Raw genomic sequence first — 27,185 nt, 5'->3', positions numbered from 1 at the left:
TCTGTGGAAAGGGATCTACATGGAACCCAAAAGTGTTCTACTAGGAACAAAAAGGGTTCTATCTGGAACCAAAAGGGGTTCTTTAAAGGCTTCTCCTGTGGGGACAGCCAAAGAACCCTTTTTGGTTCTAGATAGCACCTTTTCTTCTTAGAGTGTAGGTTCTCCAGTGTGTGTGTGCCCTTACGCGTCTGTGCATTGCTTCCTCTCATCCCCAGTTGCCAGATTGCGACACTCCTTCACCAGAACATTGAGAGCGCCTGTCTTATAGCTGTAGCTGATGTTCAACAGCAGCTCCCCACTCACGTTGGCGTTGCCATAGTCACCGGTCTCACTGTACATACTCATCATACTGTTCAGACTGCTCTGTGAGGAGAAGAGAGGGTGAGAGGGGGCAAGAGAAGGGGAGAAAGGGTAGATAGAATAGAGAGAGAAAATAGAGGAGATGGGTAGTGAGAGATCAAGTGAGGGGTACGAGACAGCAAAATTAGTAAAATAGTGTAATAGAGGAGATGGGAGAGGAAAAGAACAGAATGGAGAAAAGAGAAGTAGAGAATCAGAACAGATGAGGAAGAGAAAAGAGGACAGTCAAAGCAGGGGGAAATTTTAAAAGAAGTAGAGGGAAAAGGAGGAGAGAGTAAGACAGATGTAGGCCTGGATAGCCTTTAGTCTTTCTGAAGGTAAAAATGCAGAATGGACAGATTGCGTCATTTGATGTGAGATGTATCTGGCAGGTGAATGTAATATCCTAATGATGATCTAATTTATGTCAGAATGAGCCCGTATGAGTGGCAGCGATTGGAGCATAGCGGTACAGCTTGGTGGAAATATATTCACAATAAGTGGGGCGCACACATGTAAGCATGCACACACAAGGAGGCAAGGACTCACAGTCTCTGCGTCCGAGTCGCCAGGGAGACTGAGGTAGCCCCATTTTCTCTCTGAGCCAGGAGTAGAAGACTAGCAGCCAGAGGAAGAATAGACCCAGAGCCAGCAGTGGGAAGAGGAGACGGAGAAAGGAGGGAGAGAGGAGGGAAGAGAGGTGATACATGTGAAAATGTAAATAGGACAGAGACAAGAGGAAAGACCCTAAGTACAAGAGCAGAAACCCCAGACACCCCATCACCAGATGCTGTGACACAAAACAGAATCTAGCAGGGTTGCCATGGTGTTTATCAGATGAAGTAGGAACTGATTTGATCTCCTCTGGGGAAAACATGAATAAACAGGGACGGACAAAGCAGGCTGACAGCACCAGTAAATATCAAAGGCAACTACACACAGGTGCTTGGACCAAGTCCAGGTAGAGCAATGGGTGTTTTAGTGGATACAATGAGAAGCAGCCTTTCTGGGCCTCAGTTATGATTTATTTATTTAACAAGGCAAGTCAGTTAAGAACATATTCTTATTTACAATGACGGCCTACCCCTGACAATACTGGGCCAATTGTGCACCACCCTAGGGGAGTCCCAATCACAGCCAGAAGTAGCAGCCTGGATTTGAACCAGGGACTACAGTGACACCTCTTGCACTGAGATGCAGTGCCTTAGACCGCAGCACCATTCAGGGGTACATGAACATTATAGGAATAATTGTTGCTGTAGATATCTATTTTGTGTGTGTGTGTGTGTGTGTTTCCCTCATCCAACCCTAGTACAGCCATCAAACATTCTGTTCTATTCATACATTGTTTTCGAGAAGGGAGATTCACAGAAGGCAGTCACCATTCATCTGAATAATCTCCTTAATCATGGCCCTCCACCTCTGCTGTTATTGAGAGCAGATCCCACGGCCAGAATTAATGCTGTTAGTCATGTCTGGGGTGAAATCATAAATGTCAGACAAGCAGGGAATGTGTGTCTCTTGTTAACATAGCAATGTCTCAGAATAACACTGAGGGGGTTTCAGTGGCGTAAATACGTAGATAAGCCAGCAATGACAGTACATTGCTAATTGGTCAGTGTAACCTAGTGTTGATTTTTCAGTGTAACATTTCTAGTGTTGATTCAGGTGTTAAATTAACTCTGTAATTGTTACATTAACACTTATTGGTGTAAAAGAACCCCAGTGCTGGTGTTAATAAACAGTGTTAAACCAAATCTGGTTTACCTCAAATATCATCCAGTTTCATGAAAAACATTTTGATTGTTCATGACCTTCAACACTGAAAAGTGTGGTCCTGTATAGACACTGGACCAGTGTTAAAAGTAACACTCTCTGTGTTGATCTAACACTGAAGAATTTGCTGTGTATGTCCTTATACTGTAAGTGATGTATATTAAGCCGATATTTTTTTTTAATCTACCAATCGTGTCCTTTATTAACCCAGTGGCAAAATGTGTTGTGAGAAAATAAATGTAAATGTTGTGAAGCCAGGTTCTACGAGTGCATAGCATACATACACTACCGGTCAAAAGTTTTAGAACATCTACTCATTCAAGGGTTTATATTTTTACTATTTTATACATTGTACATTAATAATGAAGACATCAAAACTATGAAATAACACATATGGAATCATGTAGTAACCAAGCAAGTGTTAAACAAATCAAAATATATTTTCTATTTGAGATTCTTCAAATAGCCACCCTTTTCCTTGATGAGAGCTTTGCACACTCTTGGCATTCTCAAACAGCTTCACCTGGAATGTTTTTCCAACAGTCTTGAAGGAGCACTTGTTGGCTCTATTTCCTTCACTCTGCGGTCCGACTCATCCCAAACCATCTCAATTTGGTTGAGGTCGGGGGATTGTGGAGGCCAGGTCATCTGATGCAGCACTCTCCTTCTTGGTCAAATAGCCCGTACACAGCCTGGAGGTGTGTTGGGTCATTGTCCTGATGAAAAATAAATGATAGTCCCATTAAGTCCAAACCAGATGGGATGGCGTATTGCTGCAGAATGCTGTGGTAGCCATGCTGGTTGTAACCTTTATTTAACTACGCAAGTCAGTTAAGAACAAATTCTTATTTACAATGACAGCATACTGGGGAACAGTGGGTTAACTGCCTTGTTCAGGGGCAGAACGACAGATTTTTACCTTGTCAACTCAGGGATTCAATCCAGCAACCTTTCGGTTATTGGCCCAACACTCTAACCAATGGGCTACCTTGAATTCTAAATAAATCACAGACAGTGTCACCAGCAAAGCATTTCCACACCATAACACCTCCTCCTCCATGCTTTACGGTGGGAAATATACATGCAGAGATCAACCGTTCTCCCACACTGTGTCTCACAAAGACACAGCGGTTGGAACCAAAAATCTGACATTTGGACTCCAGATCAAAGGACAAATTTCCACCAGTCTAATGTCCATTTCTCGTGTTTGTGTTTGTGTTTCTTGGCCCAAGCAAGTCTCTTGTTATTATTGGTGTCCTTTAGTAGTGGTTTCTTTGCAGCAAGTCGACCATGAAGACCTGATTCACACAGTCTCCTCTGAACAGTTGATGTTGAGATGTGTCTGTTACTTGAACTCTGTGAAGTATTTACTTGGGCTGCAATTTCTGAGGCTGATAACTCTGATGAACGTATGCTCTGCAGCAGAGGTAACTCGGGATCTTCCATTCCTGTGGCAGTCCTCATGAGAGAAAGTTTCATCATAGCGCTTGATGGTTTTTGCGACTGCACTTGAAGAAACTTTCAAAGTTCTTGAAATTTTCCGTATTGACTTGCCATAATATGGACTTGGTCTTTTACAAAATGGGGCTATCTTCTGTATACCCCCCTACCTTGTCACAACACAACTGATTGACTCAAATGCATTAAGAAGGAAAGAAATTCCACAAATTAACATTTAAGAAGGCAGAATTGTTATTTGAAATACATTCCAGGTGACTACCTCATGAAGCTGGTTGAGAGAATGCCAAGAGTGTGCAAAGCTGTCATCAAGGCAAAGGGTGGCTATTTGAAGAATGAATCTCAAATATAAAATATATATTGATTTGGTTACTACAGTCGTGGCCAAAAGGTTTGAGAATTACACAAATATTAATTTCCACAAAGTTTGCTGCTTCAGTGCCTTTAGATATGTTTGTCAGATGTTACTATGGAATACTGAAGTATAATTACAAGCATTTCATAAGTGTCAAAGGCATTTATTGACAATTACATGAAGTTGATGCAAAGAGTCAATATTTGCAGTGTTGACCCTTCTTTTTCAAGACCTCTGCAATCCGCCATGGCATGCTGTCAATTAACTTCTGGGCCACATCCTGACTGATGGCAGCCCATTCTTGCATAATCAATGCTTGGAGTTTGTCAGAAATTGTGGGGTTTTGTTTTTGACCACAAGTTCTCAATGGGATTAAGGTCTGGGGAGTTTCCTGGCCATGGACCCAAAATATCTATGTTTTTTTCCCCGAACCACTTAGTTATCACTTTTGTCTTTTGGCAAGGTGCTCCATCATGCTGGAAAAGGCATTGTTCGTCACCAAACTGTTCCTGAATGGTTGGGAGAAGTTGCTCTCGGAGGATGTGTTGGTGCCATACTTTATTCATGGCTGTGTTCTTAGGCAAAATTGTGAGTGAGCCCACTCCCTTGGCTGAGAAGCAACCCCACACATGAGTGGTCTCAGGATGCTTTACTGTTGGCATGACACAGGACTGATGGTAGCACTCACCTTGTCTTCTCCGGACAAGCTTTTTCCCGTATGCCCCAAGCAATCGGAAAGGCGATTCATCAGAGTAAATGACTTTATCCCAGTCCTCAGCAGTCCAATCCCTGTACCTTTTGCAGAATATCAGTCTGTCCCTGATGTTTTTCCTGGAGAGAAGTGGCTTCTTTGCTGCCCTTCTTGACACCAGGCCATCCTCCAAAAGTCTTTGCCTCACTGTGCGTGCAGATGCACTCACACCTGCCTGCTGCCATTCCTGTACTGGTGGTGCCCCGATCCCGCAACTTTAGGAGATGGATCTGGCGCTTGTTGGACTTTCTTGGGCGCCCTGAAGCCTTCTTCACAACAATTGAACTGCTCTCCTTGAAATTCTTGATGATCCGATAAATGGTTGATTTAGGTGCAATCTTACTGGCAGTAATATCCTTGCTGGTGAAGCCCTTTTTGTGCAAAGCAATGATGACGGCACATATGTCCTTGCAGGTAACCATGGTTGACAGAGGAAGAACAATGATTGCAAGCACCACCCTCCTTTTGAAGCTTCCAGTCTATTATTCAAACTCAATCAGCATGACAGAGTGATCTCCAGCCTTGTCCTCGTCAACACTCACACCTGTGTTAACGAGATAATCACTGACATGATGTCAGCTGGTACTTTTTTGGCAGGGCTGAAATGCAGTGGAAATGTTTTTTGGGGATTCAGTTCATTTGCATGGCAAAGAGGGACTTTGCAATTAATTGCAATTCATCTGATCACTCTTCATAAAATTCTGGAGTATATGCAAATTGCCATCATACAAACTGAGGCAGCAGACTTTGTGAAAATTAATGTTTGTGTTATTCTCAAAACTTTTGGCCACGACTGTACATGATTCCATATGTGTTATTTCATAGTTTTGATGTATTCACTATTATTGTACCATGTAGAAAATAGTCAAAATAAAGAAAAACCCTTGAATGAGTAGGTGTTCTAAAACTTTTGACCGGTAGTGTACATATGCTATACATACTGCAATACAGTATATATCAAAAGACCTGTGAGTTTAGGCTAATGGGCCTGGCTCCAACAAGTGCTGTGTCTATATGTAAGCTCTGCTGTGAGCTGTGTTTGTGACACTGCTCTGCTGTTCCTCAGCCCTAGGGCCACTGGCCCTTTGACACTGTTCACACTCATCCCTCTTCATGGGCCCTTTCTGTGTGTGTGTGTATATCACTCTGTCTGTCTGTGTGCCAGAGAAGGACCGAGTAATTGTTTTGAGTGTTGTGTGTTAGTGATACCGCAGGGTATTACCGTGGACATAGCGTTGCTCATGCGTCGGCTGGTGGCCTTGCTGTGTGCCGACATCAGAGCATCGATGTCCTCGTCTTTCTCAGCATTATTAAACTCCTGTGGAACACATAAACCATCAGAGGAAACATCAGCCCATTAAATCTCCATGTACATTCTCAGTAAGGAGCCCACAGTGTCAACATATTGTATCAGTCTGTTTCCAGTGGCAACTTTAAATTCAACCAGACAGGTCAGGACAGAGTGTGTTAATTAGATGACCCACTCATCGCACATGCTGTCTTTGAGCTCTTTGCAAGTGTGTGTGTGCGCATGCGTGTGTGCCCGTGCATGTGTGTGAGTGTGTGTCCATGCACGTGTGTGAGTGTGTGTCCGTGCACGTGTGTGAGTGTGTGTACTCGCACGTGTAGACAGATCAGACTGTTTATTCAAATGCACACTTACAGTAAATACAGAGGAGTAGTGACCCTAAGCCAGTGGTTAAAATCTTGACCTGCTTCACCACATAGCTCCACAGCCTTCAGCCCTGCTACTGAGCAGGTTTTGATGTGAGCCTACACTCACTAATACACTAATTTACTCCTAACTGGGCTCCTTATTGAAGCTCATATCTCATTCATACAGTTGTGTTAATCAGACAGACCACTGCTCATAGTCTTGATATGGATAGGATGTATAGATTAGAGCAGGGTTTCCCAAACTTGGTCCTGGGGCCCCCCCTAGGTGCACGTTTTGGTTTTTGCCCTAGCAAAATAACTAACTCATCATCAAGATTTGATTATTTGAATCAGCTGTGTAGCGCTAGGGCAAAACCCAAAATGTGCACCCAGGGGGGGCCCAAAGACCGAGTTTGGGAAACCCTGGATTAGAGGACGTCCACTGTATTGTGCTGTGCACTTTCTGTATGGAGCAAATTCTCCAGTGTTAAATCAACACTGTGAGTGTTAAATTTAACATTGTTCCAGTGTTTATATGGGTCCACACCTTTGAGTGTTAAATTACCACTGTGCTTAGTGCTGACGCTGTTACACTTTGTCAGTGTTAGGGAATTAGCACCACATATTGTATTTTAACACTAGGAAGTGTGTACAGTTTGCACCAATGGTGTTATTGCATAACACTGAATATGTTAATTCCCTAACACTGACAAATTATAACAGCGTCAGCACTAAGCACAGTGTTAATTTAACACTCAAACATGTGGGCTTGTATAGACACTGGCCCAGTGTTACATTTAACACTGTCAGAGTCAAAAATAAAAAATTCCCAGTTTAGAGCGTTCGTGATTAACTATTACTTTTTTTGCCTACGTTTACTGAAACCGGTCATATTCACAGCTGGCCCGGTACATTGTTTTCTGCCTCCATTCTATTTTCTTGTTGTTGTAACAACTGCTTGTAGAACTATTTTTGTTTGTTTAAAAGATCCTTCATCTGTGATAGAGAGACACCACTGTGCTCGCTTGTCAAAAAATGTTTTAAAAAGTGTCATATTCTTCCTGGGGGTGTATATGAACAGATTTGAATAAAATGTAATGTTGCTAAAATGCTGTCAGTTCCACTTTAACACCAACACTGGGGTTATTTTAAACCAATAACACCAAACACTTACAGAGTTAATTTAACTCCTGAATCAACACTAGAAATGTTACACTGGAAAATCAACACTAGGTTACACTGGGCAATTGGCTATGTGATTATAGTGCCATAGAGATGGACATAAAAGATGGGAGCCTTTAATGTGTTGATGTTATTCTTGGATTAGGTGAGTGGGTGGTGTGTGGAGGTGGACAAGAGGTACGAAAGGGTGTGTGTGTATGTGTGTGTGTGTGTGTGTGTGTGTGTGTGTGTGTGTGTGTGTGTGTGTGTGTGTGTGTGTGTGTGTGTGTGTGTGTGTGTGTGTGTGTGTGTGTACGTACCGTGTCATTGAGCCCAGGGACAGAGTGGCTCCTCAGACTGAGGGCCTCATCACTGGCAGAACCAGGAACAGACAGGTCCACCTCAGAACGACTACGATCTAGAGAGCGAGAGAGAGAGAGGAAAAGGGAGAGAAAGTGAGAGAGAGATGAGAGGAGGGAGTGACAAGGTATTACCTTCCCACAGCCACACATAGAAACAGTCCTCCTCAGTACTTTCACATCCATGCTTAATGACACTATTTGGAGTTGTTATGAAATGCTAATATGTGACAGAGCGCCATATGCTGCTACAACATCCAGCTGTTACTGGGTGAGATGAGAAAGGTGTCTGAGTAGAGAAAGGGGGAAAGAGAGAAAGGGAGGAGAGAGGAAACGTAGAGAGGGAGACAATGAGAAACAAGAAGAGGAGAGTGTGTGTGAGCATAAAAGAGCAATCGAGAGAGAGTGAGAAAGAGGAAGAGAGGAGTATGAGGAGAGAGAGAGAGAGAGAGAGAGAGAGAGAGAGGGAGAGAGAGAGGGTGAGAGCAACATAAAAGCTGTAATGACATATGCCCTTGGCAGCGTTAGCGATAGTTTAATGCGTAAACTCCATCCATTACAAGGTGCTACAACTCTCCCTGACGATCGAAGGACTAGGCTCCAATTCTCCCAATCTAATAGAACACCTCCTAACCTTCTGAAACACCTCCATAAAAACTATGATATTAAAGGCTTCATCTTCATCTTCTTCATGCTCCCCTATCAGATTAAATCTCAGTAAACAAGTAAGTGAGTTTGTTTTCTGGAATTTGTGAAACAGAGAGAATCCTGTCTCTCTCTATAGGTGTTCACATACACACATGGTGGAGGTGTGAGGACTGTGTTGTCATGACGATACCTGAAGACACGGAGGCCCTGGAGACAGCGATGGTGGGGGTGGCAGTGCCAGGCTCCGTCCTGCCATGCCTGGTGACGGTTTCGGCCATCTTGTCAAACACGCTGTCGCTGGAGTGGAAACTAGCCACGCTCTCTGCTCCGTCCGGCTGCACACACATATACAGACACACACACATAGGTATGTTAAAAATCACTTTCTATGAGCGTGTTTGTGTTTTTTTTAACCTTTATTTAACTAGGCACATAGGTATGTTAAAAATCACTTTCTATGAGCGTGTTTGTGGTTTTTTTAACCTTTATTTAACTAGGCAAGTTAAGAACAAATTCTTATTTATAATGACGGTCTACCCTGGCCAAACCCTAACCCGGACGACACTTGGCCAATTGTGCGCCGCCCTATGGGACTCCCAATCATGGCCGGTTGTGATACAGCCTGGAATCGAACCAAGGTCTGTAGTGACGCCTCTAGCACTGAGATGCAGTGCCTTAGAGTGCTGTACCACTCAGGAGCCTATGAGAGCATGAAAATGTGTTTATGTGTGTATTTTTTGGGTTGCTGGGTTGCTGACCCTGACCCTCCTGGTCTTGCTGCTGGGTGTAGGGGACCTGTCCCTCTCCAGGGTTTGGGAGCGCAGGTTGTTGGGTACAGTAGGGAACCCTAAGGTCTCCAGAGCCACAGCACTACCCCTGAGGAAAACACAGAATACAAACCATCACATTACACATCATACACACTGGAATAACACACATGAGATTCTGATGATTAGGGTTAGGTTTGGATCAGGGTGTGAACATGAAGCAAAGGTTTGGGTTTGGGTTATGGCTAGGGCTGTGGCAGTCACAACATTCTGTCAGCCGGTGATTGTCAAGCAAATAACTGCCGGTGTCACGGATTTGACCGTTAATTAACACAAACACATTTAGCATCTCCTGGCTTCCGTGAATAGCCTACAAGCCACTGATGCAGACCTTTGGAACATCTATATTTTAAAAAGTCTAATAAATCCATGTAATATACCCTACACCTTCCCAATAAATCCATTATTTATTTTAGACATGTATAAATAAACACGATAAGAAGAAAATGTAGTCTCTTTCAGAAGAACAAAATAGCATACTCTAAGTTGTCCTTATGTTAGGCCCTGATCTGGCTATGCAAAATGGCTGTGGGCTACACTAGTTCATTTAGCAGACAAGATTTGCTTAGAATTCTGTGGCATTATTTTATATTATTTCATACTATGAAGAATACAAATGAACAAACCTGAATAAAATAGAAAGTATATTTTCTCCAAATAATTTGAGGAATGTGCACATTCTGTGTTGAGCAATTAACAAAGAAACTGGTGCTCCTATATGCTTAATTTAGAGTTATTAATGTAACTTTAGTTGTTCTACAAACGTTGGGCTATATGTTTTGGTATTTAATACATTGTAAGGCTGCATGATGCGACTCTAATGATGATTTGAAAAAAGTTGCTTGAAAGGCATGAGTTCTGCTTAGTTTTTTTGCACAGGCTGTCATTCACAATTTGAGAAGCATGTGATAATGCCTGAAATTTACCAACGGCATCCCCTTTGTGTGGCCGTAATAAACCCTTAAAAAAAATCCATGCCTTTTGCGGCCAACCTCCCTGAGTGCTGTGTGATCCAAAGCACCTCTCACTCACAGGCTACAAGTGAAGACAGACACATCAGGGATGCAACTGCGCGCGTCAATATCTAATTCCGAGGTGCATATTGAAGAACTGACCACATTTACTTTTCGTCAGTCATCAAAATGAGTAGGCCTAACAAACAGCGAGAGCACTAGCCCATGTCAATCTACTATCCCCCATAGTACAAAAGTTGACCTATTCTGTGCGAGAAATAAATATTCCAAACATAGTCTGGGACAGTGGTGGGATGCAATAGCTCCCAAATTAATACAACCACTAGCATAAAAAACAACTTTTTTACACAATGAAGCTGACGCAACAGATCAGAACATTTAGCTTAAAATGTTGATAAACTATTCAGTTATTTCTTCATGTTATAAACGCACCAATGAGTACACGGCAGTAGGTAATAAGCGTGAATGTTCCATTAGCGGGAAAACACCATTATCAAAAGTGATCGCAAATACAATTATGCACGTAATGTTTTTATTGTGAATGTGCATTTTTATGGTGAAAATGATCTTCCCCAAACTTGAAACTCACACACTGATTATGTATGCCAGTTAGGCTCTACACCTCTTGTAAAGCGGATTAATGTGCTTCATTTTAAGAGGTTATTTGGCCACTTTAGTTATGATACAAAACTTATCAAAACATATAGGCCTATGGGCTAGGCTACATGAGGTGTGCGACTATGATTCGTAAAAAGTGACAAAAAAAGGCATTGTTTCTTATGTTGGGCTTCATTCACAAGTGCTAATATATAATTCACAAGTGATAGGCTAATATTGTCACCCATCAAACTATTCTTGATTTAATCTTGTTTTTATATATAGGGGAGACCGGGGATGGTTTTAACACGGGACAGTTGAAACACTTGCAATTCCTCCAATCAGGAGCGAGGTAAAATCATATGATTCACTGTGAACATGCTCAGTTTAGTCCTGAACCCTCATGTGAAAAAGCAAGTCCCCGTGATAAACTCTGCAGATTCTATTGACAGAAATCTGATTTTGAGGTAAGAAAGTAATTATTTTGACAAAATTTGTTTTCGTGATGGCTTTGTAGTTCCATTCACCGAACATATATCAGGTTTATAACCAGTCTGTGTAGAGATATTTGATGCAAGTTAGCAATGCTAAACTTTTAACATTTAGCTAAAATGGAAGCTAGCTAATGGCTGCAAGGGTCAGGGTTAGTTGTAACAACTTGTGAGAAAATGTTACAACTAACCCTGACTAAAACTTAATGTTTTGGTAAATGTTTTCTTTTACTTTCAGCATGCCTAGATCACGGAAAAGAAAGACAGACAGGGGAGTACCTCTCCACACTTTGAAAACAGCATCAAATGATGTAACAGAGCAGGGGAAATCAATCAGATCGGTTGCAAAGTTGTATGGCATATGTCATGTGACACTGTGCAGATTCTGCAGAGAGAAATAGTAGCTACTGGTGAAGGGGTTGAGAGGTCTTGTAGGCTTTCGTAGCGGAAACACATTTTTTTTCTGCCCTGCCTAAAAAAACTGCTGGAAAGACGCAAAAGCCAAAACAAACCACACTGAACAACAACACATTTTTGACTGCCTTCATGACATGTGAACGCCGGTGTGGAGGTAATACTTACTGGGTCTAAAATGATTTTGTGAGCCTTGCAGAGGGCCTTGACCTTAAATATCTCATTCAGACCTGTCTGTTTGACTCCAAGTACCTTGCTTGCTGTGGTGATAATCCTTCTCAGCATATTTCTCTGGCTTACAGTGGCATTGCCAAACCAACAAACAATACAAAAAGTTAAAATACTCTCAATAAAAGATTTGTAAAACAGAGTCAGTATAGTACAGTCTACATTAAAAGATCCCATCTTTTTGAGAAAGTACAGTCTCTGTTGGCTCTTTTTGTAGATCAGGTCTGTACATTTACTCCTCTGAAGCTTATTGTCCAAGAGGACACCCAGATATTTGTATTCCTCTACAATCTCTATGTTCTGACCTCTGACAGATGTTGCAGAGGTAGGTGTTGTACGCTTCCTGAAGTCTATGCACATCTCTTTGGTCTTAGCTACAATGCTGTTACAGTCACCGCAACAGCCCTAGTTATAGCTAGGGTTACTGCTGTAAGTACAATGTATTACCATTCTAGGGTTAGAGTTAGGGAAGGGGTTAGGGTTAAGATTAGAGCTAGGGTTATTGATATAATTACTATGTAATGTAGTTTACGAAAGTTCAATCAGGATGGCTGGTCTGAATGCTCGTTTAACTTCATCCAGTCAGCATAACATAATTCACTTTGTTTACTATTTTACGGGCATAGTGGGAATGAAGACAAACGTATCATCATCAGCAAAGCGTCTTGTTTCTTCTCCTCTTTCCTATTAGCCATGAGCAAAACGCCATTCACCTATTTACCTTATAACCTATAAGCATGACAAAATATTGTTCATTCCTCACACTTGCTGTTTAACCTATGGGCTCCCTCTGGCAATTATCACATTCCTCTCTCTCAACCAATGGGAGAAGGGTGCAATTAGGGGCCTTTTCTGATAAAGGCGTTCCTTGATATCAAGCTACACCCATTGATGCTCGCCATTGGTCTGTGGCCTTTCTTTTGCATCGGGGACAACAGCTGTTGACAACTGTAGCATTGTAGCTAAGCCTAACCCTAACCCTTTTCCTAACCTTAACCTCAGTCTCCTAACCTGCGACGCTAATTCACCTAACCTGTTGCGTTAATTAGCCTAACCTGCTATGTAAACAATTCATCTGTGTCGAAAAACCATCAGTCTCATAACACCGAAACTGACCATTGACAGGTATCAATGGCCATTTCCTGATATCAGGGAACATCCACATCAAGAAACACCCCGAATTGCATTCTGAAATTACACCATATTCACCAATGGCCGTAAATCTTTGGATTTATTTATATGTCAACTACCTGGCATCACATTATCGGGCTCCGAGGATCTTCCCGCGGAGACGAGGCCATTCCCGAAACGATTTAATAAAATGTCATATTGCATTCCATCTTTGTTGTTCATTCAGTTAAGCCTGTACTCAAGTGAATTACCATTCTAGGTTTAGGGTTAGTACTTTCAATTTAACCACTGGTCATTAATCATCTTCTAGTCACACCCAATCTCTACAGCTTTAGTTATTGCCTAAAACAGATATGCTGCTTTCACCTATCCTGTGACTTCAAATTAGTGTAAATGAAGGAGATGAAGCCAGTAAGCCACTACAGACAATGGAGATGTGCCCAGTGTGTGCCGGTGTACATTACAATAAAACCTTAAAAAAATGTTTTGACTTGTATGGGTGTGGTTTGGTCTCACCTGTGTGAGTGATGTGCAGAGCGGGTTGTGGAGCGTGGTGCAGACCGGGCGCTGCGTACGCTGCATGTGTCTATGTCGGGAACAGGAGGACACACACTACCACCGTACTCGTTTTCTGGCTTCAGGCTGGGACGGCTGCCCCTCTTTTCCATCCGCATCCTGGGATTCAACACACACAACTGTTCATTTTACACATCAGCCTGTGGTGTGTGTGTGATACATCAGTGTGTGTGCGTGTGTGTCTGTGTGTACGCTTGTGTGTCGCAGGGTTGGGTACACTCTTAGAAAAAAGGGTTCCAAAAGGGTTCTTAAGCTGTCCCCATAGGATAACCCTTTTTGGTTCTAGGTAGAACTCTTTTTGGTTCCAGGTAGAACTCTTTTTGGTTCCAGGTAGAACTCTTTTTGGTTCCAGGTAGAACTCTTTTTGGTTTCAGGTAGAACATGTAACCAAAAAGGAATCTTCCAAAGGGTTCTCCTATGGGAACAGCCAAAGAACCCTTTTAGATTCTAGATAGCACCTTTTTTTCTAAGACTGTAGTAATTGATTACATTACGTAATCAGATTACACAAATTAAATAGCTGTAATCAGTCCAGATGCTGATTACATTTTGGATGACTTAATCAAATATCAATATGATAATGTGATAAATATTTGTCTCATTGGAGTCCAGAAAACGGTGTGTTGAGTGGCCAGTGGGCCAGGTGTGTCCTTGAAGCCTACTAACCCAACCAGTCAGAATGCAATGGGAAACACATTCTCTGATGTTGGACCATTCTCCACCTGCCTGTGTCGTGGACTAGTCATCGTATTAACTCTGTGCAGTGATCTTCTCCTGTGTCATTGATTAAATTGTAAATTGCCAATCTGTCATTTGCAACTTGAATTAACCCAGCTCAACCTTGTGTGTGTACATACAGTGCGTGTGTGTATGTGTGTTTCTCACCCTTTCCCTTTCCTCTTGGCACCATCCACCAGGTTCCTTACGGTGCTTCTTCCTGATTTGGACGTGTCAGGCCTCTCAGGTGTGTGGATTGTGTCGCCTGGCGCTGGAGACTTCCTGTGGGGGCTTCCAGCGGGGCTGCTCAGGATAGACTGTTTGACAACATCACTGCTGAGCACCGCCCCCTGGTCAAACCGCTTGGATCGCTCCTCCAGGAACCACTCCCCGGTCACTACCTTCAGCTCTCTGTCAATCAGAGACACCATCAGACAGGGACCCCTGACCTCTGACCCCTGTACAATAAACTAACCTCCCCACTTTAACCCTGGCTTTAACTGTCTCTAAAGGTGATGTCAAAACACCCTGAAAAGTGATTAATAACAAATAGGAGGCATCTGTCGCTCATAAAAAAATACTCACACACTCACACAAAGACATAACTGTTACTCGTGCTAAACCATGGCCTGATGCCTTTGCCCAGACTCACGAGACTTTGGCGCAGATGGAGCACTTCCACTGCTTTCCTTTAGGGGGCATTACGCGGCAGTCGCTGCAGACACGCTGTAGGCACTCCTCACAGAGCTCCCCACGGTCAAAGATCAGGCCCAGGCCCTTCAGGCAGCGGGCACATTGACGCTCCCCAACCTCCTGGGGGCAGCGTGAACCCTTACGCCTGATCTCCACCAGCTCATTCTTCAGCTTCCTACAACAGGGAGAAACAGAGGAAGAACACTTATTAAGTTTGTCATTGTCACTAATGATTATGACCATGATTGTAGTAGTTGTGATGTTGTGGTCGTATTGTGATTGTAGAGGTACAAAAAATGATGATGATTACGATAAAAAAAATTATCATCAACATCAGTGGCGACCTGTCATTCAGGGCATGTGAGCCCCACCTGCTCAGCTGGAAAAAATACAAAATATTAATATATATATATATATATATATATATATATCATTTTTTGTTGTTGCCTGTTTTGCATGTTACTTTGGCATTAATACGTGTTCCATATCATTTACATTAGAAGTGCCCATCCAAAAAGGCTCAAGATCATTGACCACAAATAAAATGACGTCAAATCACAATATATCTACAGTAGCTTTGATTGGCAAGCTAGCAGTCATCATCATGAATCAAGTCGACAATCTACAGGCAAATGCTTTTTAGTCCTTGTCATATGAAGAGAAATAATGACGAGAAATGTTAGTTAAAACGTATCGGTGCTCATCAGCCATAAACATTACACAACAAATTGGAATTCGCAAATTCAACAATTAGTGGTTTGTGAAGGAATCAGTGGCTAACTGCAAGTGTTGCAAAGCAATCACTAGCCTGTTATTCAGTGGAGAGGGTGTGTGGTCCAAGTCTGAGTTGAAGGGTCTCTTTTCCAAGCTTAAAAGGATAAACATTCACATGCAACACCATGAGACAGAAAAGGTGGAATAGATTGGCTATGATGTCAATCCAGCATGACTTCTGCAGCTTTCAAAACAACTGGAACCTCGGAACTGGGAAATCTCAGACTTCAGTGAGTTCAAGACAATTGGGAACTCGGGGAAAAAACTAGCTCCGACTGGGAAAATAAGTTTTGAACTGTCATCCAACTGAGAATTCCATGTCGGGAACTCGGGCCTCATTCTAGAGCGCCGACCTGAAGAACACAGAGTTCCCAGTTGTTTTGAAAGCACCATAAATCCAGAGAATGTCAGACTTTGATGACAAAGTTTGATGACAAAATTTGCCCACAAGAAGGAATGCCGTGCCACTTTCCTGTTCAAGTGAGCACAGCACAACAAGGTAGGTCCAAAAATGTATTATATGCTGCTGCATAAATGATATATTATGCCAGGGAGATATGTATACTGTAGCTAAGAAAGTAATGCTAAATGTATGTGGTGTAGTAAGCTGTTAGTAGCCCATGTGCCTCACCCTAATAATTTGTTCCCTTTCCCGCTCATAACTTAACCTATTGTTCTGACTTGGTGGTGCACATTTTAGAGAAATTTCATCATCAAATATTGTAAGAGCTTTCATTGTCTGCTTATATGCCCTCTTTATTTATAATACGGTTCTGACTTGGTGTACAGGGAGAATACTGTACGAATGGCTCATGTTCTGAATTCTGTCGCTGTACATTTCAAAAGTGCTGAACAAATAGTTATATTGACTACGTCTGTCTTAGCTCGCTCATTAACGTCTTGATCCAAATTACGGATTGCCTCTTATCCACTCATCGTTCCCTTATGCCATAGTTTGTACATCTCAATTGTCAGTAGAAACCACATTTGTTTAAGCAAGTCAGCCATATCAGCTGTTTTTTAAAAAGGCAGTAAATGAGGCTGAATGAACTGTTTAGCTGCCAGACCAGGCTCCGCTGATAGACAGGTGTAGCAGTTGTAAGGATCCACTCCATGGTGCTGAAAAGAAAGCTCTGCTGTTGAGACATCTTTATGTAGGCCCTAACAGTTTGTAGGCACCGTTTATCACTGTTATAGTACAATTAATGTATTGTTTGGTGTTGTGTTGTGTAGTGTAGTGGCTTTGCTGGCTTGCATCAAAAGTAAATAACTGAGTAAGGCCACACCAAGATTTACAGTGAGGGAAAAAAGTATTTGATCCCCTGCTGATTTTGTACGTTTGCCCACTGACAATGAAATGATCAGTCTATAATTTTAATGGTAGGTTTATTTGAACAGTGAGAGACAGAATAACAACAACAAAAAATCCAGAAAAATGCATGTCAAAAATGTTATAAATTGATTTGCATTTTAATGAGGGAAATAAGTATTTGACCCCCTCTCAATCAGAAAGATTTCTTGCTCCCATGTGTCTTTTATACAGGTAACGAGCTGAGATTAGGAGCACACTCTTAAAGGGAGTGCTCCTAATCTCAGCTTGATACCTGTATAAAAGACACCTGTCCACAGAAGCAATCAATCAATCAGATTCCAAACTCTCCGACATGGCCAAGACCAAAGAGCTCTCCAATGATGTCAGGGACAAGATTGTAGACCTACACAAGGCTGGAATGGGCTACAGGACCATCGCCAAGCAGTTTGGTGAGAAGGTGACAACAGTTTGTGTGATTATTCGCAAATGGAAGAAACACAAAAGAACTGTCAATCTCCCTCCGCCTGGGGCTCCATGCAAGATCTCTCCTCGTGGAGTTGCAATGATCATGAGAACGGTGAGGAATCAGCCCAGAACTACACGGGAGGATCTTGTCAATGATCTCAAGGCAGCTGGGACCATAGTCACCAAGAAAACAATTGGTAACACACTACGCCGTGAAGGACTGAAATCCTGCAGCACCCGCAAGGTCCCCCTGCTCAAGAAAGAACATATACATGCCCGTCTGAAGTTTGCCAATGAACATCTGAATGATTCAGAGGACAACTGGGTGAAAGTGTTGTGGTCAGATGAGACCAAAATGGAGCTCTTTGGCATCAACTCAACTCGCCGTGTTTGGAGAAGGAGGAATGCTGCCTATGACCCCAAGAACACCATCCTCACCGTCAAACATGGAGGTGGAAACATTATGCTTTGGGGGTGTTTTTCTGCTAAGGGGACAGGACAACTTCACCGCATCAAAGGGACAATGGACGGGGCCATGTACCGTCAAATCTTGGGTGAGAACCTCCTTCCCTCAGCCAGGGCATTCAAAATGGGTCGTGGATGGGTATTCCAGCATGACAATGACCCAAAACACACGGCCAAGGCAACAAAGGAGTGGCTCAAGAAGAAGCACATTAAGGTCCTGGAGTGGCCTAGCCAGTCTCCAGACCTTAATCCCATAGAAAATCTGTGGAGGGAGCTGAAGGTTCGAGTTGCCAAACGTCAGCCTCGAAACCTTAATGACTTGGAGAAGATCTGCAAAGAGGAGTGGGACAAAATCCCTCCTGAGATGTGTGCAAACCTGGTGGCCAACTACAAGAAACGTCTGACCTCTGTGATTGCCAACAAGGGTTTTGCCACCAAGTACTAAGTCATGTTTTGCAGAGGGGTCAAATACTTATTTCCCTCATTAAAATGCAAATCATTTTATAACATTTTTGACATGCGTTTTTCTGGAATTTTTGTTGTTATTCTGTCTCTCACTGTTCAAATAAACCTACCATTAAAATTATAGACTGATCATTTCTTTGTCAGTGGGCAAACGTACAAAATCAGCAGGGGATCAAATTCTTTTTTCCCTCACCGTACATGCTAAAATTGCTACTGATCATCATCTTCATCAAGGAAAGTGTAGTAGTAGATGTATGGTTGTAGTGTATCGTATAATGATGATAATGATGAAGACTTATTCTGCCCTCACCGTATCCTCTTCTCCTCTCGCTTCCTCAGTTTCTCATCCTTCTGCAGGACACTGAGGATCATCTCTCTCTCATGCTCCAGCAGGAACGAGAGGTTCAGCTCCTCAGCACTCTTCTCCATTGGTTTGTCACTCTCGAAACCAACCACTCAGAGAAACCGAGGCAATGCAGGAAGAGTGGTCACATGCAGGGCGTTCCGAGTGCAGCTACATGACCTCACTGAGTGTTCCGTTAAGGTTCCGTTCACGTTTTGTTAGCATTATCATGGTTTCTATGTGTGAAGCAAGACGTTCTCCACGTTCCCCGCGGTTTCTCTGTGTTCTTCTCCTTATCTTGTTTCTCTCTGGCGTCTCATACAAACCTCCAATCACACAGCAGTTACTCTATCCCCAGAGACTTGTCCACAGCCATTCTGATCCTGTTCAAAACACAACACAACACAAACTGTTGTTAGGGAATATTTCTGAAGTGAGAGACTGTGGCTGACCCTTGATGTTAGAGTCTGGTCTCACTTCCTATTGAGCTCATAGTTAATCTGCTGGTCTAATCACATTGCCACAGTGTTGAAGCTCTTATGAACAGACAGTTGATGTTGATTGTCAGCAGGATTACCATAATAACTTCTACAGTCTGACAGCCCCTGACCATTCCCACATCACCCAGTCAGTCTGACCATGTCTCACACCCCGGGCTTATCACACCATCACCTTAATACAGCAATCACGCTATACCAGTTAACCTTATCAAATCATCTGCCAAATAAGTCTAATAGTGGCTTATACTCATTTAAGACAGCCCTAATGGCTACACACATGCATTCAAGCCCCCGTGCACGCACGCACGCACGCACGCACGCACGCACACACACACACACACACACACACACACACACACACACACACACACACACACACACGCAAACAGTGTTAATTTGCGTGCACCTGTCCTCTCCACTGATAATAAGTCCACTGGGTACTTGGCGTTCAGCGGCGGTGCAAATGTCAGCCCATCCCCCTGTTGCAGTGCACCATGGGAATGCTAACTGGCTCAGTACTGCATGCCACTGTCAACACTGAGTCCTGCTGTTATTTCAAAGATACACACACACACACACACACACACACACACACACACACACACACACACACACACACACACACACACACACACACACACACACACACACACACACTCACACACACTCACACACACACACTGAATGGTCTTCTTTGATTGGTTCTAAAAGCAAAAGTATTCAGACGTTTTTGTCTATACAGCAGCTGTGCTATCTGTGTTGAGCCTGTAGTTGAGAAGAAACTGATTACCTTTCCCAATTCGTTTCAGCAACATTCATCATACGTTTGTTGTCTAATCTATATGCACCCTCTATCCTGCTGGGGGGAGATAGATACGGAAAGGAATACGGTATAATGATTTTGTTACGCTTTGATCGTTCTCTGAATTACAACGGATAATAATTGTGACTAAAGTGTCATAGGTTTATCCTCTTATGATTCAGCTTTTCAAGGGCAGATGCTGTGTTTTTAAGTGGGGGATGGAGGAATAAAATAATACAGGACAGACAGGTCAGAGAAGAGGAGGAAGGACTGAGGGTGAAAAAGACAGAGAGATTGATGTAGATAGAAGTGGAGGAATTAATCAGGGGGTAGACAGACTGAAAGGAAGGTGGGAGAAGGGAAAGATGGAGGAGAGATAACATGGGGAATAAAAAAGAGATAAACCAAGGACAGAGTGAGAGAATGGAAGACAACAAACAAGAGAGAGAGAAGTTGCAAAATGTAGAATGTCTTCTGTCTCCTCCAACTAGAGGGGTGTGAACAGTTTGCGTCATGAACAGTTCTTGTGCCCATAGAAATAGATGTGGCACGTGCCCAGGATGTTCCCCAATGCTGGAAGGGGCATCTGAGGGAAATAGTTTAGGAACCCCTGCAATAAAGAACATTTCTTAATATATAGATCCTTTTAAAGAACCATAGAGAGTTTTTTATTCTGGTCAGCCGTATTATATTGTTAAAATTCTATAGGTGTTACTATTGAATTAATTGAAAAGTTTAATCATGTGAGCGACCTCTGGAACAGCTGGGGGTTTCCGAGAAGAGAATTGCAAACCACTGAGTGATTTAGTCAACCATTCTCAATGAACACAAAGTCTTTCACAAGACACTGTCACTGGCCATAGTCATATATTATATGACATAATATAACACATTAGATAAACTGGAATGGCACTCTCACTCACACTTGCATTAAAAAGAGCAAATCAAATCAAATTGAATTGTGCGTGTGTGCGTGTGTATGCACACTACATGGCCAAATGTATGTGGACACCTGCTCGTCGAAAATCATGGTCGTTAACATGGAGTAGGTACCCCCTTTGCTGCTATAACAGCATCCACTCTTCTGGGAAGGCATTCCACTAGATGTTGGAATATTGCTGCGGGGACTTGCTTCCATTCATATCTCTATCTTAAACTGACAGATTTTTATGGGAAATGCTTTATTATGCCAATTAGATTTATGCGGGGGTGCGGACAATGACCTCAGGGGGTTTTGCGGGCCTGCCTGCTCTGCTCAGAGAAGAAGGGGAAGGAGCAGATGGGCCGAGAATGGAGAGGAGAAAAAACACAAGGAAATCAAGATAGCAGTGGCAGCTGTACAAATAACTAATCCAAACACGGCAGAAAGCTTACACAATATGATGCCCCATCACCTTATTAATTCAATCACTTAGATAGCAAGTTAAACTTAGAATTCTGTGTCTTCCACGCAGAAAAATATAAAAACGCATAAGAAATATCTTGCAGTGTTTTGTAAACGCAGATCTAAAATGCTTCTTATTGTAATTTCTGCTCGGCATCAGACAAATTGTGTGCTTCAGTTGCACTTCTAAACCCGGATGACAATTCACAAACAGGCATTCTATCAGCAGACAATGCTCTGACTGATGTCTAGCTACTTTTCTCCAGTACTTTTCTCAGGTGTAGCCAGCTTATTTTTCTCTGGTAAAATGCTAGATTAATTTAAGCAAAACCCAAATGTGAACCCTTTAAATACACAGCTGGACTCACCTGCTCCCGCTTTCCCCTGTTGTGCTATTTACAAACAAACACGTGACTGGCTTAACTGTTCTGGGTAACTACATAAGCTTTATAATGTAAAATAATGAGACAGGTGAAATGAAGACCGCGATCTGCTTTATCTCTTAACGTATTGTACAAGTTGACTGCAGGTATTCACTTCAAAAACAGCTACAAATGTTTAAATGTACTGAAAACCTTCAAAGAAATTCTTTCAATGGTACTGACGATACTGAAAAACCATCCAGTGGCTATTTCCAAATACCCTGGTATACGGTATATACCGTATAGGTATACCGCCAAAGCCTACATAGAACCATCACCCTTCCCAAAGCACCCTTGAGGAACCCACATTTTTGTGTGTGTAATGAAGACGCACAGCCACCTCCAGCACATTTGTCTCAGCCCAGACACTGAGGTGCTTGTGATCAGCATATCAAGTGGCACTGCGCTGCTCCTCCACAACAACTGATGGATGAATCAATAGCCTGACACTAAATGGCTGTTTGGTTGAGACAGACACTGAACATCAACAAGGTTTACCTTTGGTTTGAGTCGATCTAAGAATCAAACAGTACAATGAACTGAAGCATTTCTCCTGGATTCTGAAGACACACACACTTCACAGTGTACACCATGAGTTAGCATATCATGCTTCACTTGTGGGGAATTCTTTGAGTTACTCAGAAATGTTTTCCGCCAAGATTATATCTGCAATGTCTTGTGTATTTAAACATGTGTGTGCAATGTATTCCAACTTTGTGAGATCAAGGGTGTGTATGGATGAGTGAGAGTGTGTGTGTGTGTGTTTGTTCGTGTGTATGTATGTGTGTGTATGTGCACCAGTGTGTGTGCAGTCTGTGTACCCTCTTATACGGCAGGACTTAAGTAGCACTGTGCCTTTGTTTCTCTCTGACTTAGGGGGAAGCCAAGCAAATATAGTTAAGCAATAAGGTGTGTGGTATATGGCCAATGTACCACGGCTAAGGGCTGTTCTTAAGCACAATGCAATGCGGAGTGCCTGGATACAGCCCTTAACCGTGGTATATTGGCCATATACCACAAACTCCCGCGGTGCCTTATTTCTATTAGAAACTGATTGCCAACGTAATTAAAGCAGTATTAATAAATGTTTTGTCATACACGGGACATACGGTCTGATATACACTACATTACCAAAAGTATCTGGACACCTGCTCGTCGAACATCTCATTCCAAAATCATGGGTATTAATATGGAGTTGGTCCCCCCTTTGATGCTATAACAGCCTCCACTCTTCTGGGAAGGCTTTCCACTAGATGTTGGAACATTGTGCGGAGACTTGCTGCCATTTAGCCACAGGAGCATTAGTGACGTAGGGCACTGATGTTGGGCGATTAGGCCTGGCTCACAGTCAGCGTTTCAATTCATCCCAAAGGTGTTTGAAGGGGTAAGGGCTCTGTGCAGGCCAGTCAAGTTTTTCGATACTGATCTCGACAACCATTTCTGAATGGACCTCGCTTTGTGCACGGGGGTATTGTCATGCTGAAACAGGAAAGGGTCTTCCCCAAACTGTTGCCACAAAGTTGGAAGCACAGAATCGTCTAGAATGTCATTGTATGCTGTAGCGTTAAGATTTCCCTTCAATGGAACTGGTGCCGGAGAAGAAGGCAGACGTTTTACGTGTCCCCAACCGATTGTGTTTTTTGGTTCGTTTACTTGCGTTGTTTGTAACTTATTTTTTACTTATTTTGTACATAATGTTGCCGCTACCGTCTCTTATGACCGAAAATAACTTCTGGACATCAGGACTGCGATTACTCACCACGGACTGGCAGAATCCTTTTTTCCTTTAACAAGTCTGACGAGCCCGCCGTGAACGATATACAGCTTTCTCGGGAACAGGCCCAGATCCCCGTGATTTGCGTGAAGAGGAGATGGAGAAAAAGGGTCCAGAGGGCGGGCTGCCTTCTGAGAATTCGTAGGCGATTGAATAAACCCCCACTTCCTTCAATTCTGCTTGCAAACTTAAAATTGATGACCTACGCGCAAGATTAAACTACCAACGGGACATTCAAAACTGTAATATCTTATGCTTCACGGAGTCGTGGCTGAACGACGACACCATCAACATACAGCTTACTGGTTATACACTGTACTGGCAGGATAGAACAGCGGCGTCTGGTAAGACAAGGGGCGGCGGACTATGTATTTTTGTAAATAACAGCTGGTGCACGATATCTAAGGAAGTCTCGAGCTATTGCTCGCCTGAGGTAGAGTATCTCATGATAAGCTGTAGACCACACTATCAACCTAGAGAGTTTTTATCTGTATTTTTCGTAGCTGTTTACATACAACCACAGTCAGAGGCTGGCACTAAGACAGCATTGAATGAGCTGTATTCGCTATAAGCAAACAAGAAAACGCTCACCCAGAGGCGGCGCTCCTAATAGCCAGGGACTTTAATGCAGGGAAACTTAAATCAGTTTTACCAACTTTCTATCAGCATGTTAGATGTGCAACCAGAGGAAAAAAGAAACTCTGGACCACCTTTACTCCACACACAGAGACGCATACAAAGCTCTCCCTCGCCCTCCATTTTGCAAATCTGACCATAATTCTATCCTTCTGATTCCTGCTTACAAGCAAAAATTAAAGCAGGAAGCACCAGTGACTAGATCAATAAAAAAGTGGTCAGATGAAGCAGGACTGTTTTGCTAGCACAGACTGGAATATGTTCCGGGATTGCTCCGATGGCATTGAGGAGTACACCACATCAGTCATTGGCTTCATCAATAAGTGCGTTGATGACGTCGTCCCCACAGTAACCGAATGTAAATACCCCAACCAGAAGCCATGGATTACAGACAACATCTGCACTGAGCTAAAGGCTAGAGCTGCTGCTTTCAAGGAGCGGGACTCTAACCCGGAAGCTTATAAGAAATCCCGCGATGCCCTCTGACAAACCATCAAACAGGCAAAGCGTCAATACAGGACTAAGATCGAATCGTACTACACCGGCTCTGACGCTCGTCAGATGTGGCAGGGCTTGCAAACCATTACAGACTACAAAGGGAAGGACAGCCCGAGAGCTGCCCAGTGACACGATCCTACCAGACGAGCTAAACTACTTCTATGCTCGCTTCGAGGCAAATAACACTGAAACACGCATTAGAGCACCAGCTGTTCCGGAAGACTGTGTGAACACGCTTTCCGCAGCTGATGTGAGTAAGACCTTTAAACAGGTCAACATTCACAAGGCTGTAGGGCCAGATGGGTTACCAGGATGTGTACTCCGAGCATACACTGACCAACTGGCAGGTGTCTTCACTGACATTTTCAACCTCTCCCTGTCTGAGTCTGTAATACCAACATGTCTCAAGCAGACCACCATAGTCCCTGTGCCCAAGAACACCAAGGTAAACTGCCTAAATGACTACCGACCCGTAGAAAGGCTGGTCATGGTTCACATATACACCATTATCCCAAAAACCCTAGACCCACTCCAATTTGAATACCACCCCAACAGATCCACAGATGATGCAATCTCTATAGCACTCCACACTGCCCTTTCCCACCTGGACGAAAGGAACACCTATATGAGAATGGAGGAGATCAGAGACCTGGCCGTGTGGTGCCAGGACAACAACCTCTCCCTCAACGTGATCAAGACAAAGGAGATGATTGTGGACTACAGGAAAATAAGGACCGGGCACGCACGCCCCCTAATCTCATCAATGGGGCTGCAGTGGAGCAGGTTGAGAGCTTCAAGTTCCTTGGTGTCCACATCACCAACAAACTAACATGGTCCAAGCACACCAAGACAGTCATGAAGAGGGCACTACACAACCTATTCCCACTCAGTAGACTGAAAAGATTTGGCATGGGTCCTCAGATCCTCAAAAGGTTCCACAGCTGCACCATCAAGAGCATCCTGACTGGTTGCATCACTGCCTGGTATGGCAACTGCTCAGCCTCTGACCGCAAGGCACTACAGAGGGTAGTGCGAACGGCCCAGTACATCACTGGCGCCAAGCTTCCAGCCACCCAGGACCTCTATGCCAGGCGGCGTCCGAGGAAGGCCCTAAAAATTGTCAAAGACTCCAGCCACCCTAGTCATAGACTGTCCTCTCTGCTACCGCATGACAAGCGGTACCGGAGCACCAAGTCTAGGTCCAAGAGGCTTCTAAACAGCTTCTACCCCAGACTATTTGCATTGACCTCCCCCCCCCCCCCTCTTTTACACTGCTGCTACTCTCTGCTGTTATCATCTATGCATAGTCACTTTAATAACTCTACCTACATGTACATATTACCTCAGCTAACCGGTGCCCCCGCACATTGACTCTGTACCGGTACCCCCCTGTATATAGTCTCGCTATTGTTATTTTACTGCTGCTCTTTAATTACTTGTTACTTTTATTTCTTATTCTTATCCGTATTTTTTTAAATTGCATTGTTGGTTAGGGGCTCATACGTAAACATTTCACTGTAAGGTGTACACCTGTTGTATTCGGCGCATGTGACTAATACAATTTGATTTGAAGGGGCCTAGCCCGAACCATTAAAACCCGCCCAGACCATTATTCCTCCTCCAAGAAACATTACAGTTGGCACTATGCATTCGGGCAGGTAGCGTTCTCCTGGCATCTGCCAAACCCAGATTTGTCTGTCGGACTGCCAGATGGTGAAACGTGATTCATCACTCCAGAGAACGCGTTTTCACTGCTCCAGAGTGCAATGGCAGCGAGCTTTTCACCACTCCAGCCGATGCATGGTGATCTTAGGCTTGTGTGCGGCTGCTCGGCCATGGAAACCCATTTCATGAAGCTCCCGACGAACAGTTATTATGTTGACGTTGCTTCCAGAGGCAGTTTGGAACTCGGTAGTGAGTGTTGTGCAACCGAGGACAGACGATTTTAATGCGCTACACGCTTCAGCACTCAGCTGTCCCGTTCTGTGAGCTTGTGTGGCCTACCACTTCGCGGCTGAGCCATTGTTGCTCCTAGATGTTTCCACTTCACAATAACAGCACTTACAGCAGCTCTAGCAGGGCAGAAATTTGGCGAACTGACTTGTTGGAAAGGTGACATCCTATGACAGTGCAACGTTGAAAGTCACTGAGCCCTTCAGTACAGGCCATTCTACCGCCAATGTTTGTCTATTGA

At 43.3% G+C, this 27,185-nt stretch overlaps 1 protein-coding gene across 1 annotated transcript in view; it reads right to left on the bottom strand.

Moving 5' to 3' along the window:
- Positions 1 to 27,185, bottom strand: part of LOC106582138 (synaptotagmin-like protein 5) — a 70,324-nt gene that overhangs the window by 4,153 nt on the left and 38,986 nt on the right. Inside the window, exons 2-11 of the mRNA XM_014164908.2 lie at positions 18,943 to 19,358; positions 15,111 to 15,326; positions 14,627 to 14,869; positions 13,682 to 13,840; positions 9,262 to 9,379; positions 8,694 to 8,838; positions 7,817 to 7,914; positions 5,902 to 5,997; positions 889 to 957; positions 185 to 363 (exon numbers count right to left, since the gene is read on the bottom strand). Of these exons, the coding sequence (XP_014020383.1) occupies positions 185 to 363; positions 889 to 957; positions 5,902 to 5,997; positions 7,817 to 7,914; positions 8,694 to 8,838; positions 9,262 to 9,379; positions 13,682 to 13,840; positions 14,627 to 14,869; positions 15,111 to 15,326; positions 18,943 to 19,061 (1,442 nt within the window). The 5' untranslated portion in view covers positions 19,062 to 19,358. The remainder of the gene's footprint in view (positions 1 to 184; positions 364 to 888; positions 958 to 5,901; positions 5,998 to 7,816; positions 7,915 to 8,693; positions 8,839 to 9,261; positions 9,380 to 13,681; positions 13,841 to 14,626; positions 14,870 to 15,110; positions 15,327 to 18,942; positions 19,359 to 27,185) is intronic.

Source organism: Salmo salar, chromosome ssa21 (genome assembly GCF_905237065.1).
Source record: "Salmo salar chromosome ssa21, Ssal_v3.1, whole genome shotgun sequence".
NCBI classification, from domain to species: domain Eukaryota; kingdom Metazoa; phylum Chordata; class Actinopteri; order Salmoniformes; family Salmonidae; genus Salmo; species Salmo salar.
The sequence above is the reverse complement of the archived record's forward strand: the minus strand, read 5'-3'. Positions and strand labels throughout refer to the sequence as shown.